Genomic DNA, 18,682 nt, shown 5'->3' on the forward strand with positions numbered 1-18,682 from the left:
AAGTTTCAAAGCTGGAGCTGGGCGTGGTGGCGCATGCCTTTAATCCCAGCACTTGGGAGGCAGAGGCAGGCGGATTGCTGTGAGTTCGAGGCCAGCCTGGTCTACAAAGCGAGTCCAGGACAGCCAGGGCTATACAGAGAAACCCCGTCTCAAAAAAACAAAATAAAATAAAATAAAGTTTCAAAGCTGGAACAAGTGGCTGAAGCGCCTATTTAACACAGCAAATCGGACCCGGCCTCCAGGCTTTCCCAGCATCCCTCAGTCCCTACCTGTTGCAGGGCATGGCTAGCATACCCTGCCTTCTGCCCTGAGCTTTCTAGCCAGTGGGCTGGGCTGCCCACCCGCAGGGGCTCTTCCCTCTATAATGCGTTCTGGTTACCTGCTCTCTGCCCCTTCTGTGGGCCTGCTAGCTGCAGGACTTGACTCCCTTCTTTTCCCCCCCCTCCCCTCCTCTCCCCTCCCCTCCTCCCCACATGGTTCAAAGTCATGACCACTCTAGACTCTCCTAGATGTGTATGCCTCTGGCTACGCTCTCCCACGGAGCTATAATAAACTTTCTCTTCCAAAGTACCTAGGAGTAGTCATTTCCTTTCCTTTTCTTGTTATTTCTTTTTCACTGTGGGGGGGGGGGTGAGGGGAGTGAGGGGGCAGGGCATGAAGAGGAGTGAACTGGATGATTGGCTTTGACTTTTCAGTGCTGTCACTCAGACCTCCCTTCCTGTGTCCTTGGGTCCAAGAGCATGTGTCCCACCTGACTGCCTAGGTTGCCGTCAGTGGGGCTCTTGCCCTAGCAACACCACAGCCTCTCAGCCTGTTTGCTTTTCAAAGGATAACCAGCAGTTCCCATTTATAAACTCCAATTTGATTTTAATTAAATAAATTAAATTCCAAGCCATCACACAGCAATGGACATCATCAACCCCCAACATACAGAGGTGCAGCCTTGCTCTATGATCAGACTGTCTTTAAAAGCTCCTAAAGCTAGCTCTCTAGGGAAGGCTTCCTCCCAGCTTCCTGGCTCCTTCCTTCCGGCTGAGCCACTGCTCCTGGAGAAGGCATCAAGTACAAAATGGTAAGAAAGGGGAAGGAGAGAGGAGAGAAGAGAGAAGAGGAGCGGTGTGGGAGGTAGGGAGGTGGGGAGTACCGGCCCCCCAAATCCCGGGCACTAGCCGGGCTTCCTATGATCTGCCAATGCCTTCCGAAGAAGGCAGACATTGGTGCTGGTCTAAGTGAGGACCCCCAAGGGAGGAGTAGAAACCCCTCCTGGGAACTGCCTTATCCTCCTGGGACAGAAAAGGGTCCCCTGGGAGAGAGATGCCCTCTATCATCTGTTTGCCAAGGGTCCCAGACCACAAGTATAAATAGAAAAGAGAATAAATAAAGGAGAAGGGTCTGCTGAGGAGACAGTGCCCTGGGGCTCCTCCCTGGGGGCAATACCAGCAGAGGGCACAGGCTTCTGAAGAATGCCCACACATGCCAAAACAGAGCCTGCCCCTTACTCCCAAGCTGCCAAACTCTTTTCTATGCCCACAGCAACAAGTACAGCCGCCTCTCAAATGCTTCCTAGGTCAAACACCCTTCTAACTCACCCCACAGCCCAGAGTGCCGGGGCTTCTTAGAACCCGAGGGCTTTCCTGGGCCCAGCACTGGGAATCTGGGAAGGGGTACTGGAAGGGGATGGTGGGGAACGGACTGAGAGAACTCTTGCCCTCTCCTAGTTCAGGAGGGCTCTCAGAGCTGGGGGCTGGGGTTGCCGTTGGCCTTGGGTTTGGATTTGAAGGAAAAACGCTTGATAAGGCGACGAGAAAAGCTGCCAGCCTTTTTCCGGACGCTAGGTGTGGCTGTGGTGTTGGACAGGTCATCGTGAGACTGGCTCAGACCAGCTTCCTTCTGTCGGGGCCTCCGGCGGAAGATGAGCTTAGTGCCACTGCGCAGGAAACTCACTGTGGGGAAGAAGGGAAACTGAGGCAGATGAAGGGGCACAGGGCTGGGGTGTAGCTGGAGAAAAGACCTAGGATGTTAGTTCAGAGGATGAAGAACGGAAACAGCCTCTTATCTAACGCCTGCCTTTCTCAGGAAAGGCAGTGGAAGCACAAAGAACCTTCCCCCATCCTGAGGAAGGAACACACTTAGTCCTAGGGGAGGGATCTGTAGGCTTCTGAACCCACCCCCAGGAGGAATAACATAGGGAGGGCCTGCTGCTCTGGGAGGACTCTCTGGGAGTGAGCCTCCTTCCTGTGGAAAGACAAAGGCTGCACAGAGGGTGTTCCTTAAAGCCTACAAATCATAAAAAGAAAGGTGGGTTAACATATTGCATTGGGGGGGGGGGGAGTTGAGAAACCTCAAAGAGGTGAGTAAGAGAGAGGAGGGTGCTCACACAGCAGGCTTCTGACTTACCAAAGAGTCCATTATCTCAAGAAGTGATGCAAGCCACAAACTGAAGACTTTTTTTTTTTTTTTTTTTTGCCCCCTCAGACAGGATTTCTCTGTGTATCCTTGGCTGCCCTGGCCTCACTTTGTAGACCAGGCTGGCCTCGAATTCACATCCGTCTGCAAGCCTCTGCCTGGATTAAAGGCATGTGCCACCATGCTTGGCCGAAGATTCTTTTTTGTTAGTTTTGCTGGAAGCAGAATCTGGATTTGTAGCTCTGGCTGGCCTTGAACTCATTACATAACCCAGGCTGATTTTTAAACTCACAGCCAACCTCTTGCTTTAGACTGTCAAGTACTGAGATATCAGTGGGATTGACTACCATGATAGTTTTTAAATCATAAGTAGATCACAGTCGACAGGGTCATTGGTCGACAAAGGGTGAAGACAGCGCAAACTCTTTGTCCTTTGAAGTTAGAAAAACTGTTTGCAACCCGTGTCACTCCGAGAGGGAGTATGACTTCCTTCCTTCCTTCCTTCCTTCTTTGGCAGCATCAATATGTGACCTGTAAACTGCCTTCAACTCAGACTGCTGCTCCAGCCTCCCAAACTGGGATTATAGGCATTGCCACCATGCCTGGCTCAAAAGAACAATTCTTTTTTTCTTTCCTTTTCTCTCCTTCCTTCCTTTCTGAAACTAGCTCTCACTGAGTATCCTTTGCTGTCCTGGAACTCTCATTGTAGACGCTGCTGGCTTTGAACTCACAGATCCACCTGCCTCTGACTCTTGAGTGCTGGGATTAAAGAGTGTGCTACTATGACCTGCTTAGAGGAACAATCTTTGTTTTGTTTTTTTGAGACAGGGGTTCTCTGTGTAGCCTTGGCTGTCCTGGACTCGATTTCTAGACCAGGCTGGCCTCACAGATATCTGCCTGCCTCTGCCTCCCCGAATGCGGGGATTAAAGGCATGCACCACCACACCCAGGCTATATATGAGGGTTTTAAACTCACAGCAATCTTCCTGCCTCAGCCTCCTGTGTGCTGGGATTATAATTGTGAGCCACCATGCCCCAAGGGAGCTCTGAGCCAAGCTTGGCTATAGTGTGAGATGCTGTCTCAAAACAAAAACAAACGCACAAACAAAAACTAGAGTCAGCATTTATCTCAGCAGGAGGCTGGAGAGATGGCTCATTGGCTAAGAGCACTTGCTGCTTAGGGGACCAAGGTTTGAGTCCCAGAATCCACAAAGTGGCTCATAAATGTTTATAACTCCAGAGCCATGGGATCCAACAATGTTTGACCTCCTTAGGCACCAGGCACACATGTGATGTACAGATATACATTTAGGCAAAACACCCATACACATTAAAAAAAAAAAAAAAAAAAACCAAAACATTGTTAAAGATGTCTCAGTAAGTAAAAACTGTTGGCTGCCAAAAGCTATAATCCTAACAATTCGGAAGTGAAGGCCTGAAGATCAGACATTTGAGGCCAGCTTTGGGCATACAGCAAATCTAAGCCAGCCTAGACCACATGTGACCCTATCTTCAAACAGCAAAAACAAGTGAAAGCAAACAAGCACTTTAGCTCAGAATGGGGGGAAACATGGCACTTCCCTTGCTATCACTCTCCTTTGTCATATCCAAGCTAGGAACCGAGGCACCAAGTTTTCTGATGGACTGGAGTTAGCTGAGGCCGCCTAGTAGGACTGAGACTACAATATGGTGATATTAAAAACCAGTAGACAGCCGAGTGTGGTGGCCCATGCCTAGAATTTAGCACTTGGGTAACTGAGGCAGAAGAATTATTACAAGTTTGAGGCTAGGCTGGGCTATATAGAAAGTTCCAGGCCAGACTCAGTCTCAGCCCTGCCCTCTCAAAAAGCAGTAAGGGGGACAACTTGTCGTCGCTCCTCACCTTTGTGATCCTTGAGGCTTCGAGTCTCTAGGGCACCAGTAGACCCTGTTTCTGACTCAACATCATCTACTGATGGCCTCTCAGAAATGTCTGAACGTGTCGTCTCATCTGCTTCCTGGACACTTGTGGGACTGGAGAGGGCATCCAGGGGTCCTGGGGATGTGGCTGATGGGTCGGAGGGAGGTGACGAAGGACCACCACTGGTTCCTGCATCATCTTGCATTGAAGCTTCCAGAGATGCTGCATAACCCAAGGACAGTGCCAACTCGTCCTGAGCGATGGGCACCTGCCAGAAGGGACAGGTTTATTGGGCAAGAATGACCCATGAGGGCTTTCTCCCCATCTTAGCTCTCTCCCGAGAGCTCTGTTACCTTGGAAACACCAGAGATGATGAGCGTGCTGCGCTTGGTGGGTGTCTTTTTGGCTGCCCGCCCACTGGGCTCAGTCAGCTGGCGAATTGCTGTCTCTGCTACTGGGTCCAAGCCATTGGAAAGGTGGCTCTCCCCTGCTGGGGGACAGAGGATAGACGGCTTGACTTCTACCAGGCTCCTTCTTGGATCTGAACTGCTCTTGCACCACCCAAAGTCACTCCTGACTACATACAGGGGCCTTAGGACCACCAGTGCTCACTCATTCCCCTTCCCTACTCACGGCTGCTGCTGTGGGAGGTGTTGCTAGGGCCGCTGCTCTCACTCAACACGGTTGTCATCTTTTCAGTCACCTCCACCTTGGACGGGGAGCGGGAGGGGGAGTCTGGTGGGTGGGGGAGGGTCAGTGAGCTGGGAGGTGCTTTAGAATGGCCCCACCCCAACTATCTTTATAGAGATGCAGACTTTGATCCACTCAGAGGGCAAGGATGATTAAGGGGGATTAATCACTAGGGTGATTAAAAAGACTCTAAAGGATGCTGCAGGAACCAAGGACAGTGTGGGAACGTGCCATGGGGACCCCTTGAGGGTATAGAGAGGTACCAAACATATATGGAGAATGTTTAGGGGCCCCTAGAGATAAAGAAATTGCCATAGGATCCCTAGAGATGCAACAAGTGATATAAGGCCACTGGGGATAGAAAAGTGCCACAGAAGCCACTGGGTTTGCTAGAATTCCCCAGAGACCACTGCAGGGTTGGGAGTAGAGGTGGGACGATTAACCAGTTGGGGCTAGATTCAAGGAAGGAAAAAGACAGGTGGGAACTTAGAGCAAGCGGAGAGGAAAGTCCAAAGTACTGAAGGGTGAGAGGATGGATGACGGGATGGAGAGGCGCTGGGGAAAGTCAGAGAGACAAGGATGAGGAAGAAGCAGATGGGTCAGAACGGGACATCAGGAACAAGACACGCTGCCACTAAGGCTTTCCCCCCTCCTTTCCTTGTCAGGCAACGGGTTGTGGTCTAAGGCCCTGACTAGAGCTATTCCCTTTTACCTAATTTGCCATCTACTCGGGGCCGGGACTGGACGGTGGTGACGGTGGTGACAATGGTGCCATCGGGCATGATGGTCCGGTCCAACTCAATCTTCTTGGTAGGTGTGATGCTGGGGCGAGGGGTGGAAGAGGTGGGCGTGCCCAGATTCCGAGGGGAGCTCTGTTCATAGTGCAGCTGCCAAATGGCGAGGAGAGAGCAAGGGATCAGGATCTCAAGAGACTGCCCAGCCTAGGCTGCTTACCCATCTCCCCACAGTGGTCACCGCCTCACCTCTGCTGTCATGGTGGCTGCTGGGCCCAGGGATTTCCCGGGCCCTGGAGTTAGTGGGCACACTTGTTTTCGTGACAGTGGTCTAGAGGGTGAGCCTACAGGCAGTGTGGCTTGGCCAAGGAGTTCAGCTGGAGACAAGGGTGACACTGTGAGCTGGGCCCAAGAGCAGGACCCATTCTGGTTTTTTGGGGGGGTTATTTTTGGGTTTTTGTTTATTTGTTTTTTCAAGACAAGGTTTCTGTGTGTATCCTTGGCTGTCCTGGAACTCACTCAGTAGACCAGGTTGGCCTCGAACTCACAGTGATCCGCTTGCCTCTGCCTCCCACCGCGTGCTGGGATTAAAGGCGTCAGCACCCACTCTTAAGTGCCCCTTCTGCCCCACCACACTCACCCTCTCCAAAATTGCTGCTCCTGAGCACTTTGAGGGTCAGCTCCCGGCTCTGGGGACCCAGGTCCCTGAAATCCAAAAGACAAACAGCTTGGTAAAAGAAGGAGGAGCCTAGCAAACTGAACTGACCCTTGAGTCAGTCAGTCAAAGGCTAGAGATGGAGATGTGGGTAATTACGGAAGAGAGTACCAACTCCAGCCCACCCCGTCCTCCAAGCTGCCCATCTTCCCAGGAGCATGGAGCATGTCAAGAGTGGAAGCCACTTTCCTCAGCCAGGTGCTCCCCATCACTCTTCCACCTGGTGTCTCGCTGGGTCTGAAGCTGCCCTCCCTGTCTGTGTTTTCAAGCTGATCACACTGTCAAGAAGACTACTCTTGCTTGAAGGTAAGGTTCAAACATACCTCTTCCATGAAGCCTCACCAGGTCTTCAGTCCATTAGAAGACTTCATGTCCCCTACCTAGGCACGCCCATGGCACGCAGTGCATTAATCTCAACTGGTGCGCTTGCCCATCTGTCCCTGCCTCAGGCCTGTGATCCACCCAGAGGTAGGACTGGACCTACTCCTTGTCCGTATCCCCAGGCTCTGGCATACAATAGCGGTCCGTACTAAAGGCTACCGGAATCAGGGCTGACTGCAAAGGTTCCTTCATCCTGACTGCCCACGGGAGCAGGGCGTGACTTACAGTGCCAGATCCTCTGTCCACTCCACCTCAGGACCAGCCCTCACGGGCTTGGTCCATTTCTCTTGCATGGGGTTATCGAGCTCGGCGGCACAGCACAGTTCCTCAGTGCCTGGAAGGAAACAGAAGTTAGAGGATATTCAGACGGAAGAAACGAAGTCCAGGGAACAGAGAAGCCGTGTCCTTGACTAGAGGGAAAGGGACCCCCCCCTTCCACTAAGGCAAGTAGAAAGAAGCCTTACCCTCCAGCTGGTTTCCCAGGTGAGATGCTCGAAGCTGCCGTAAGAATAACCGGGTAGGTCTGGGGATGGATGGCTGGGCCTGGGACGTCATCGGTGGCTTCTCACCGGGTACCTAAGAGCAGAAGGAGGCAAAAAGAGCAATAATCTTGATATGGCATCCTGGGGGTGGAGTACATGCAAATCTTTTCCTTTGGGTGTCCACTCACCAGGCCTCCGGGGGTAGAGCAGGCCCTGAGGTTGACCATCATGGCGGGCTGCGTGCTGACTATAGTATCCTTGACCAGTTCCTCGACCGTCGAAAGTTCTGCTTGTCCCTCATCCCTCTGCAGAGAGGAGAAGAGGTGGAGCCCCTGCTCTGTTGCACTGCTCGTTCAGCCTCACCTCTGCCTGCGCCCGCCCCCCCCCAGCCCCCTGCTTACCTCCCTGCTCTGCTTAGGAAGCACCGTGAGGCTGAGATCTGGGCGGTCAGTGAAGGCCCATGACACCAGCAGCCCCTCATCTGGGATCTCCTCCAGGCTGACTTCCAACTGCAGACAAGAACAAGAGGATTTAAACGACCTGCCCCATTCTTCCAAAGACCCTTCCTCTCCAAATTTCATCCCAGAGATGAGCCAAAGAGAAAATGCTGGGCCCCGCTTCAACCGCCCCCCCTGCCCAACTAACTCAGTTTCCCACATTTCCCCCCACCTGGGTTGGTGGCAGTGTCAGAGTGACGTGGTAGGTCTCCATGGAGACGGCAGCGGGGGACTGCTGGGTCACAGAGATGGGGAAGCGCACCTCCTCAGCGGAGAGCTGGCAGTGCAGCACCTGGAACAGTGGGTATGAGGCACTGAGGAGGACACTTGCTCAGCCCTGCCCTACAGCGGTTCAGGAGACCCTTCCCCACTTCTGCTTTCCCTGGGATGTCACCTTTTGGGGGCCCTATGCCTCTCAATGAATTAGATAAAAGCCAAAAACTCAGCCGAGTGCTGGTGGCTCACACCTTTGATCCCAGTGTTCAGAAGGTGGATCTCTCTCTGAGTTCGAGGCCAGCTTGGTTGTCAGAGTGAGTTCCAGAACAGCCAGGGCTATACAGAGAAACCCTGTCTTGGGGAAGGGGTGGGGGCTAAAATTCCTCTCCCTAGAAAAAAAGGCAGACATAACACACACACACACACACTTTGCCAATCACTTTAGTGAGATTCTCAGACCTCCTGAAACAAACCCTTAGGTCTTTAAGGCACACAGAAACTCCAAATTAAGCACCCTCAGACTGAGCTGGGCATGGTGGCACATGCTAGCCTGGTCTTCAAAGTTAGTCTAGCCAAGGCTACACACACACACACACACACACACACACACACACACACACACACAAATTCTGTCTCGGGGAGGAAAAAAGAAAGAACCCTCAGACTAGGCCTGGTGTGGTGTGCCCACACCTTTAATTCCAGCACTCGGGAGCAGAGGCAGGTGGATCTCTGTGAGTTCAAGGCCAGCCTGGTCAACAGATCAAGTCCAGGATAGCCATGGCCACATAGAGAAACCCTGTCTCAAAAAACCAAAAACAACAACAACAACAAAAAGGAACCCTCAGACTAAAAAGGAGCCTTGGGGTCAGCTCACCCTGGCCCCATCAGGTAGCACCCACCAGACCCTTACCATGGTACGCTCTGATTGGTCTACGCAGGTCACACGACTAATGCTGGCTCTGGGTGGGAGTTGGGATACCTCCTCAAAGGCGATTTGGATGGAGCTCTGAGGAAGTAATGTGGGCACAAGATCAAGTCTCTGGAGCTGTCCCCTGCAGGGCTGGTCTGCTCAACTGCTGGCTGGAGTCTAGCACTGCAGAGGCCTCAGGGCACTCCTTGGCTCAGGACTTTGAGACAGAAAGTATTCCCTCAAGCCCCGCTATCTCCAGAGACCTGCAGCTTCTGGGGCTGCTGAGGACCTGGAGGCTGAACTATCCTAGAGGCCAGCATGTCTTGTACCTTGGATACCTCTTCAAATCCCAGGAACCTCTCTGTTCTCCCCGATTTCCTCTTCACCAAACCCTTCATTCTAGGTCCTTAAGGCACACAGAAACTCTAATCACAGGAAAATAACAACTAACAAAACTTGGCACGTTCGTTGCTGTCTGTAGCTGGGCAGGGCTGGGCTAAGGATGAAATGGTTGTGTCATTTGCTATAAGATGATGGAGAAATAAGGCTAAGCCTTTTCACAAACAAATTGGGTGTGGAATGGTCAAAGGTATCATCCTAGGTAAATTCTTAGAAACGAGGACTGACTTAGCGGTGACTCCTCGGAGAAAAGGAGCTAGCTCAGAGGTCCCAGGCCTGGTTAATTCCTTAAGGTGGACAGCAGGGGTATTAGGGAACAGAAAGCCGATTAGCTTAGCTCTCCAAAGAGCTACTCCCTAATCCTACAGCAGTGGAGAAGAGCAGAATGGAAGAATTGAGGAGTGACGGCAATGTGTCCTCAAAGCTTGGGACAGAGAAAACACTTTCACAGAGTTCACTCACTTTCCCTGGCAAACCAGGGGGAGGAAAACCTCCCTGCTATGGTAGCTGTCTCCTTCAAAAGTCACACCAAAGTGGGGAGACCAGTGCTTAGGGACTATCTCTCCTCCCCTTGCAAGAGAGGCCAGTGTCCAGCTGAGTCAGCTGCCCCAGCAAGTGGCTTCTGACCCAGGGACAAAGTACAGGAAGGCTGGAGGAGTGGGTTCAATGTGTGAAGGGACAGATGTCAACTGGCCAGCTGGGAAGAGGGAACAGGACACAACTTCTCAGGGCCACTTCTGTTTCTAGGCATCTGGATGAATAGGGCAAAGACTCCAAGCTCTTATGGCTGGAAACACAGAGAGAGGCATCTGAGCAAGGAACTGACAGACTGAGGGCCAAGAGACGCTGCTTGCATCACGAGGGAAATGGTCCTGAAAAAGAGAGACCTCTGCCTTCCACTCAACCTCAGTCTCATGACTCTGTTTCCTGCCCATTTCCTGGGAGGTCAGATACCCATGGTGCAGTGGGCGGGGAGGTAGGCTAAGCTGGTTTATGACTGACCCTCAAGGGGCAGCCCAAGTTCATTTATTAGAAAGGACGTAGGTTATCAATTCGTCCTTTAGCTGAGATCCTTTCCCTTCAACTGCTGGCCAACCTGGAGGTAGTGAAATTGCTGATAAACGAAGAAATGATTCAGTTACCCTGGGGGTTCTACCTGACCACCAGGGTTTGGGAGCCTGAAATCTTAACTGGGTGGGGTGGCATGAGGACCAGGCAAATTCCTTCCGCAGGTGCACCGGTCTCTCTTGGCCCAGCCAGCTCAGTCTAGGCGGAAGTGCCCTCAGGCACACGGATTAGCGTTGCTATGAAACAGAAACTTGTACTGGGTTTGGAACCAGAATATACTGCCCATAAAAATAGAAAATTTGGTACATAACTGGACTTCTACAAGCCCCAGTCTAACGTGCACGCTTTTCTATGATTTGAAAGAGAAAGCTATAGGGTTCTCCAGTTGCTCCCCAGCCCTAATCCAGCTCTCTTAACATAAGCAACCTCTTCCCTAGAAGGCAAAGCTAAAGGGACGACTCAGGGGCTCCGTGCGACTCACCCCGTCCCTGCAGGCCTGTTCATTCAGGGCTCGCACCCAAGCCCGTTGCCAGTTCTCCCGGAAAGACTTGAAGGCAAAGAGCGAAGCCAGGAGGCCTCTGACGCCGGCTTCCTCGGGGGCGCCAGTCCGGGTCGCCCGCAGACGCAGCAGCGAACGCCACACACCCAGCTCGCGGAGTGAACCCCCGGGCTCGGAGGCTGAAGCAGGTCGGGAGTCTCGGCCCCCACCGGCCCGCGACAGCCACAAACCCCGGGCATACTGCAGCAGCCAGCCCAATACCGTGAGCAGCGAGGCGGCAAAGAGGAATATCAGGGCCGCCCAGCCCACGTCCCGCTGCCCCCAGCCAGGATCCATGCTCCCGCGGGCTCGGGTCTCGGCTCCGGCTCAGCCGCTGCCCCGGGGGAGCATGGCCCGGATGGACCGCGGGGCGTGGGCGAGCTCCCCCGGGGCTGAGCGCGCGGGCTCCGGGGCTCTCCGGCGCTGCCGAGATCCCAGGACCAGTAGGTGCCACGGATAGAGAAGAGGTCCTCCCGGGTAGCAACGCCCGGGCTCTGTCTCTGTAGCCGGGGATCCGGGTCGCTAGGACCGGCGGTGACCCTAGCTAGTCGCCAGCCAGCCAGCACCCGACTCCTCCCACGGCGCGGGCCCCGCCAGACCCCGGCGGGGACCAGTTTGCAGAAACACTGGGGCTCGCGGGCCGGCACCGGCTCCAGGAGGTCTGCGTGCGCAGAACTGACACTGACAACACCGCCGGCGCCCCGCCCCCACCCGCCCTTAAAGGAGCCGCGCCCTCGCCGGGCGGGGCCGAGCCAGCTGGGCGCCTAAAGCCTAGAGGAGGGCGGGGGCTTGAAGCCGCACACGTAAAGGATTCCGGGAGGAAAATAGGCGGAGTCTTTAACCGAACCGCCCCGTCCTGAAATCCGGGCGCACCCCTTCGCTACCAGGCTAGGGAGCTTCATTTATCTGAGATCCCGCCTGCTTTCCCCTATGCTTCTTAGATTTCTGCAGGTGGTGGCGGCTGTGGGGTTAAGAATGAGTTGGCCCCTGTGGAAATCATCACCCACTTCCAACACCTCCTAGCTCAGCATCTTCTGATCTTACTCCTTGACTGAAGCTAGCCACTGGGAACGGAGGGGGTAAGGTATCGCCTCTAGATAGATAGAGGTGCCTGGTAAAAGTCTAGCAGTTACCAACGGCGAGAACAATGAACCTAAGCCAACCTAAACCAAGTAAAAAGTTGAGAACAGAACACTACCATCGTTCTCCTTTCCCTAGGAGCTAGGCTTCAGGAACCCCGCCCCCCACCTCGCGCGCTACCCCCACCCGGCGCCCCATGAACCTCCTTGCTTGCGTGGGTTTGTTCTCTAGATATTTCCCAAGCCCAGGGCTGAATCTGTTTTTAAAAATAATACATTTCCATAGTAACAGCTCTTGCCTGTGGAGCACGTGTAGAAGGGATGGTAATGAGAAGAGAGCTGGCATTGTAGCACTGGACTATCAATAGATTTGGTTAAAAGACTCTCATCCAAATATGTGGCAGCTCGTGCAGTGCCACCTGACTGGAGTCCTAGCTGCTTGGGAGGCTGAGACAGGATGATACATTAGCCCAGGAGTTTGAAACCAACATGGATGAGACCTTGTCACAAGCGAACTCCACCCCACAAACCAAATATACGATATGCCACCCAACTCCAAAGAGACGGTGTTCTAGGAACACTATGCAAGTGACTGCCTCAAGCTGTACCCTTTCCTTTAGATCATTGGAAGACTGAAGCTCATCTTTCTTGGGAATCAGGGGAAGGGCTGGAGAGACAGCTCAGAGGTTAAGAGCACTGTCTGTTCTACCAGAGGTCCTGAATTCAATTCCCAACAACCACACAGTGGCTCACAACCATCTATAAAGTGATCTGATGCTCTCTTCTGGGCTGCACGTGTACATGCAAACAGAGCACTATACATAATAATAAATAAACAAATTTTTAAAAAGGATTCAGAGGAGAAGGAGGAGGAGGAGACAAAAGGATTCAGAGGTGTTCTAGTGCATAAGAGCCCTTCTTCATGACATATGGTGAGGTCTTTGACACAGTTGCTTCTAAACACAAGACAGGATTGAGGAGATGTTAAACGTCTTTCAAATCCATTTGTCTAACGAACAAGCCTATGAGAGTAAACAGTGCTTTACAAGGTCTAGGGTTGTGGGGCTAGGTGAAACACTGAAGGTCAGCAACAGTCTCTGACCCAGAAGAGGAAAGGTTATGTTGTAGCTGGAGATAGCCCCGATTTCACTGCAAGGAATGATGGGCAGACGTGAGATGATGAGGCAACCTTGCTGTGCCCCTGACCATGCACAGTGAACTCCAAAGCTAATGGAGACCCCAAGAGTCTCAGTCTTTAATCTAAGAGCAAAAGGCATGGCCTCAAGGGCGGAGAGAACTCTGGGTATATATAACCTAGGAGGAAATAGTCAGTGGGGAGAAAGGCTATTTATTCATCAGGGAAACAAATGATGGAAGAAAATGTAGAAATGCAAGGCCCTTCTCCACCAAGAACCCTTCCTGAGGTCCATTTAGACCTCTGAACAATTGTTCTCTGGCAATGGGGGAGGGGAGAGGGGAAAGGAGAAGAGATACACTCACCTTCCAGCCCAGCACTCCGAGGCTGAGTAAGGTCAGCCTGGAATATATAGGGAAGCAAGGTATGGTGGCTGATGCCTTTAGTTCCAGAACTGGGGAGGTGGGGCGTGATGATGGGGCGACAAGGGTGGGAGGCAGGGAGGAGGCAGAGACAGGCTGGTCTCCATCACTTGTTGGCAGCCTGATCTACATCGAGAATTCAAGGCCAGTTAAAGCTGTACATTAACACCTTATCTCAAAAGGGGGGAGAGGGGCATTTCTCCACTATCTTAGGTTTATTTCTGCAAGTTTTTGAGTGGACATTTGTCCCGTCTTGCAGATCCTGCTTGATATCAACCCCCTGGTTTCCCCGTCTCCCCTCCACCCCTTACGTAGCCTTTGAGTACTGATTGCATCTTGCTTTATGGTTTAGCTGGATGTTTATATGAGCGCTCATCAGGAAACTCAAAATATAGAAATGGTTGCGACATCATTTATCTTCAGTGAATGCATCTGAGTTATGCTAGAGTAGTTGCTTAGTGTCAGGCATCCCTTGGTCTTATCTGCTGCACAGCCTAGCTGGCATATCCTGCACGCCCTTTACCCTGAATTTCCCAGCCCAGGGGCGGGGCTTCCCTTCCTAGCCCAGGGGCGGGGCTTCCCTTCTCCCAGAGGCCTTTCACTATATAATCCAGATATTTTGGTTCCTCCCCCTCCTCTCTCCGCAGCTTCCTTATAAATCTGTATTTATATATCCTAACTTCTTGCCATAATTTCAATCAGGAAGCAAATGCAGTTTTGGTTTTCGAGACAAGGTTTTTCCATGTAGCCTGGGCTGTCCTAGACTAGCTTTGTAAACCAGGCTGGCTTTGAACTAACAGAGATCAGCTTGCCTCTGCCTCCCTGAGTGCTGGGGTTAAAGGCGTGCACCACTGTGCCCAGCTGTAACTGCATTTTTTTTTTTTTTTTTTTTTTTTGGACTTTATTTATTTATTTATACAGTATTCTGCTGGCATATGTGCCTGCAGGCCAGAAGAGGGCACCAGATCACATTATAGATAGTTGTGAACCACCATGTGGTTGGCTGGGAATTGAACTCAGGACCTCTGGAAGAACAGACAGTGCTCTTAACTACTGAGCCATCTCTCCAGCCCTGTAACTGCATTTTTGTTTTGTTTTGTTTTTATGGTTTTTTGAGACATGGTTTCTCTGTGTTAGCCTTGACTGTCCCGGACTCACTTTGTAGACCAGGCTGGCCTTGAACTCACAGCGATCTGCCTGCCTCTGCCTCCTGAGTGCTGGGATTAAAGGCGTGCGCCACCACGCCCAGCTTTGTAACTGCATTTTTAATCATTGTATTTCCTGTAGCACTTAGGAGTTACTTGCACCAAAGAGATTTGCCAGTTGTCATTTTTCTTGTTTTGTCTTGCCTTTTGAGACAGGGTCTTACCTGCTGGCTTGGAGCTCATTTGTAGATCAGACTGCCCTTTCACTCATGGAAGTGCTCCTGCTTCTGCCTCCCCAGTGCCATGACTAAAGGGGTGCACCACCACTCCCCCACCTCAGTTATTTAGGAGCTGGAAGTCCAGCTCAATTAGTGAGTATCACTCAGCATACACAAAGCCCCGAGTTCAACCCCGCACACCGCGTACACTAGGCATGGTGGTGCACACCAATGATTCAACCCTCAGGAAGCAGAAGCAAGTTATAAAGATCAGAAGTTCAAGGTCAGGGTGGTAATATGGACTACTTAGGAAATTCAAACCCAGCTTGGAATATGTAAAATGTCTTAATGGAGCTGGGTGAGATGGCACAAGCCTGTAATCCCAGCACTTGGGGAGGCAGAAGCAGGCGGAGCTCTGTGAGTTCGAGGCCAGCCTAGTCTACAGAGGGAGTCCAGGACAGCCAAGGCTACACAGAGAAACCCTGTTTTGGGAGAAAAAAAAAAAGTATTAATGGAAAGGCCAAAGGGTTTGGGATATAGCTCAATGGTAGAGCCCCTGGGTTCCGTCTCCAGCACTACAAAAATAAATTTAAAAAGGCCACATCAAGGAGACATACAATAAGTAGTACCTCAGTGGTTGAGGCTCAGATCACCTCAGAAGGTAGCTTTCCTTCGGGTAGGGCATGGTGGCTGAGACCTATAATCTCAGCATGCTCATGAGAGGCAGAGGCAGATTCTGAGTTCAAAATCAATCTAGGGAGCCAGATAAGGTGGCATACATTTTTAATCTCAGCACTTGGGAGGCGGAGACAGGCAGATCACTGTGAGTTCGAGGCCAGCCGGGTCTACAAAGTGAGTCTAGGACAACTATGACTACACAGAGAAACCCTGTCTTGAAAAACCAAAACCAAAACAAAAACCAACCAAACAAAAAAGATCAATCTAGGCTACATAAAGAGAGCCAGTCTCCCCCCTTTGTGCCCCCCCACACTCTCAAATCAAACAAAGAAACAGAAATTAGAGAAGTCAAGACATCCACTACAAAGAACATTAGGACAAATATCATGAGCCATATAAATCTGAGTTGATGATTACCATGCATTTTAAATTTCAGGCTGACCTCTGTTAGTATTCATTTTGATCTAGCTCTTTTTTTTTTTTCTTTTCCTTCGAGACGGGGTTTCTCTGTGTAGCCTTGACTGTCCTGGACTCACTTTGTAGTCCAGGCTGGTCTCGAACTCACAGCGATCCGCCTGCCTCTGCCTCCCGAGTGCTGGGATTAAAGGTGTGCACCACTACACCCAGCTTTGACCTAGCTCTTGAAAGAAGAAAAATTGTATCGCCTGAATACATACTCTCCTCCCTTTATTTGTAGGAATATTTGGAATTTCTGCCTGTTCAGAAATCTGATCGTCTTTCCCAACCTCTCTAGAACACCTATTGTCAGTCAAGTTTAAGAATCAGTATGCTCAGCCAGGCGTGGTGTAATGCCAGCTCCAGGTCACGCTGCTGCTCTACATAGTAAGTTCCAGGCCAGCCAAGTGGGCACTAGGGCTTTCTACAGTGTGTCCATTTTTCAAAGGAGTGGGCAATGTTGGGTTTTACTTCGAGTTGGTGACTTTTACTAGCCAGAATGGAAGGAGAAAGGAAAGAAGAAAAGAACAGGGCCACAGGGGGCTGGAGAGATGGCTCAGAGGTTAAGAGCACTGACTGCTATTCTGGAAGTCCTGAGTTCAATTCCCAGCTACTACATGGTGGCTCACAACCATCTATACGTGATCTGATTCCCTCTTTGGCCTGCAGGTGTATACACAGGCAGAGCACTGGATGATGATGATGATGATGATAATTAATAATAATAAATCTTTAAAAAAAAGAAAAGAAAAAAAGAACAGGGCCACAGGCAGGCCTTGCAAGTTCCTGAGCCCCATACTTTGCATAGTTCTCTCGTGGTCTTTTTTTAAAAAAATATTTATTTAATTGTTATTTATACATATTCTGCTCACATGTACATCTGCCTGCCACAAGAGGGCACCAGATCTCATTGTAGATGGTTGTGAGGCACCATGTGGTTGCTGGGGATTGAACTCAGGACCTTTTGGAGAACAGACAGTGCTCTTAACCTCTGAGCCGAGCCATCTCTCCAGTCCTCTTTTGTGGTCTTTTTACAGTGCTGAAACATTTCTGAGCCAGGCTTTGACAGGCAATTGATTTCATAGCGGGTTGGCCTTGCTTACTGGGAGGCACTCGGGGCTGCTTACATGTATGCTGCCTGCCCGGCCCAGGACAATCACAATTCAGTACATCCCAGCGTCCAGTGATGGCTCTCCGGGATTCAGGCACATGCTTTAGACACAAAGGTTCAAGTGAGTCAGACATTTCCTTCTTTCTCTGTTAATCAAGGGAGCAGCATGCCATCTGATGAGAACAGGTCCATGCAGCTGATAAATCCCTAATGTCTTTCTTGTCTTTAAACAAGTCCTTAGACCCTCCTGGGTGGCTGGTGGATGAGATCGTGATCTCTGGAGAAGAAAGACATAAAGAGATTTTAGGACTTAAGCCAGGTTGGAAAAGAAATTTTATTAGGACTAGCCTCTAAATTAAAAAAAAAAACAAAAACAAAAAAAGATATAGACTATCCCTCACACCTCCAGGGAGTTTCAACCTACTTCTGATCAACAAGATAGGTGAAAGCTCCCTCCTCTGGGGACCTTGCAAGCTCCGCCTTCCCACCTGTTCCCTGCATCTCCTGGTTTGGAAGACCATTCCCCTCTCGCCACAGAAATACTGTAAGATAATATCCGCTCAATTCCATGTGCACATGACTCACTCATCGTGTTTGATGATGCCTTATACACAGATTATCTTTGTGCCCTGTGCCTCAGGGGACACCAGCGGAAAGCAAAACATTTGCCTCCCTGGTGTTTGCTTGCACTCGTACACACACAGAGAAGCAAACCAGTATACTCTTAAGTGTGTGTATGTGTGTGTGTGTGAGAGAGAGAGAGAGAGAGAGAGAGAGAGAGAGAGAGGCAGACAGAGACAGATAGGCAGAGAGAGAGACAGACAGACACAGATAGACAGACAGACATATGGAGCTTTTAGTGTTAAGAGCCTTCGTCAAATAGAAGGGACATTTCACACCTGTTTTTTTAAACACATTTTTATTGAAAAATAAAATAATTCATATTACATCTCATTTTCTATCCCATCCCATGCATCCTTCCATTCCTTCCTCCCTCCCACTTTCACCCCAATCCCCCTTCCCTATGACTGTGACCGAGGGGACCTCCTCCCCATGAATATGGTGCTAGGCTATCAGGTCTCTTCTTGGTAGTCCGCTATCCTTTCTCCGAGTGACATTGGGCCTTCACACTTGTTTTTTAAAATTATTTTATTTATATGCATTGGAATAAGGTGTCAGATGTCTTGGAGTTACAGACAGTTGTAAGTTGCCCGGTGGGAGTTGGGAATTGAACCTGGGACTTTGGTGTTGACTCTGTTTCTTAGCAATTAAACTTTATTATGCAACCCAACTAGCTTATACAAGAAGGAAAAAGGTTAAAGGGACAAAAGAGTGAACCTTCCGGTAGCCGTTCCACGGGACGGGTCCTTAGGTGTCTCTCTGGCCTGCGTGCTGGTCCAGCTCATCCGCTGCCCCCGCACTCTCTCTGCAGCCGACTTTGTTATTCTCTCTTCCCCAACTCCTTCAGTCACGTGGGAAGGACCGGCTCCTTCTCCAGGTGA

At 50.9% G+C, this 18,682-nt stretch overlaps 1 protein-coding gene across 2 annotated transcripts; it reads right to left on the reverse strand.

Annotated features, from left to right (window-relative positions):
- Window positions 1–1,097: 1,097 nt before the first annotated feature.
- Window positions 1,098–11,641, reverse strand: C2cd2l (C2CD2 like). Of its 2 annotated transcripts, none has more exons than XM_051156282.1 (14): window positions 10,880–11,641; window positions 8,932–9,027; window positions 7,978–8,097; window positions 7,710–7,817; window positions 7,497–7,613; window positions 7,291–7,402; window positions 7,052–7,160; window positions 6,371–6,435; window positions 5,980–6,107; window positions 5,709–5,883; window positions 4,940–5,041; window positions 4,660–4,793; window positions 4,289–4,574; window positions 1,098–1,943 (listed from the first exon to the last, which is right to left on the reverse strand). In XM_051156282.1, exons 1-14 carry the CDS (start codon window positions 11,231–11,233, stop codon window positions 1,732–1,734), a joined length of 2,118 nt encoding a protein of 705 aa, XP_051012239.1. In that variant the 5' UTR covers window positions 11,234–11,641; the 3' UTR covers window positions 1,098–1,731. The 2 variants fall into 2 exon arrangements, with proteins under 2 accessions (XP_051012239.1, XP_051012238.1); XM_051156281.1 differs by having other exon boundaries at window positions 4,660–4,796.
- Window positions 11,642–18,682: the final 7,041 nt, after the last annotated feature.

The sequence above is a fragment of the Acomys russatus genome, chromosome 14 (genome assembly GCF_903995435.1).
Source record: "Acomys russatus chromosome 14, mAcoRus1.1, whole genome shotgun sequence".
Lineage (NCBI taxonomy): Eukaryota > Metazoa > Chordata > Mammalia > Rodentia > Muridae > Acomys > Acomys russatus.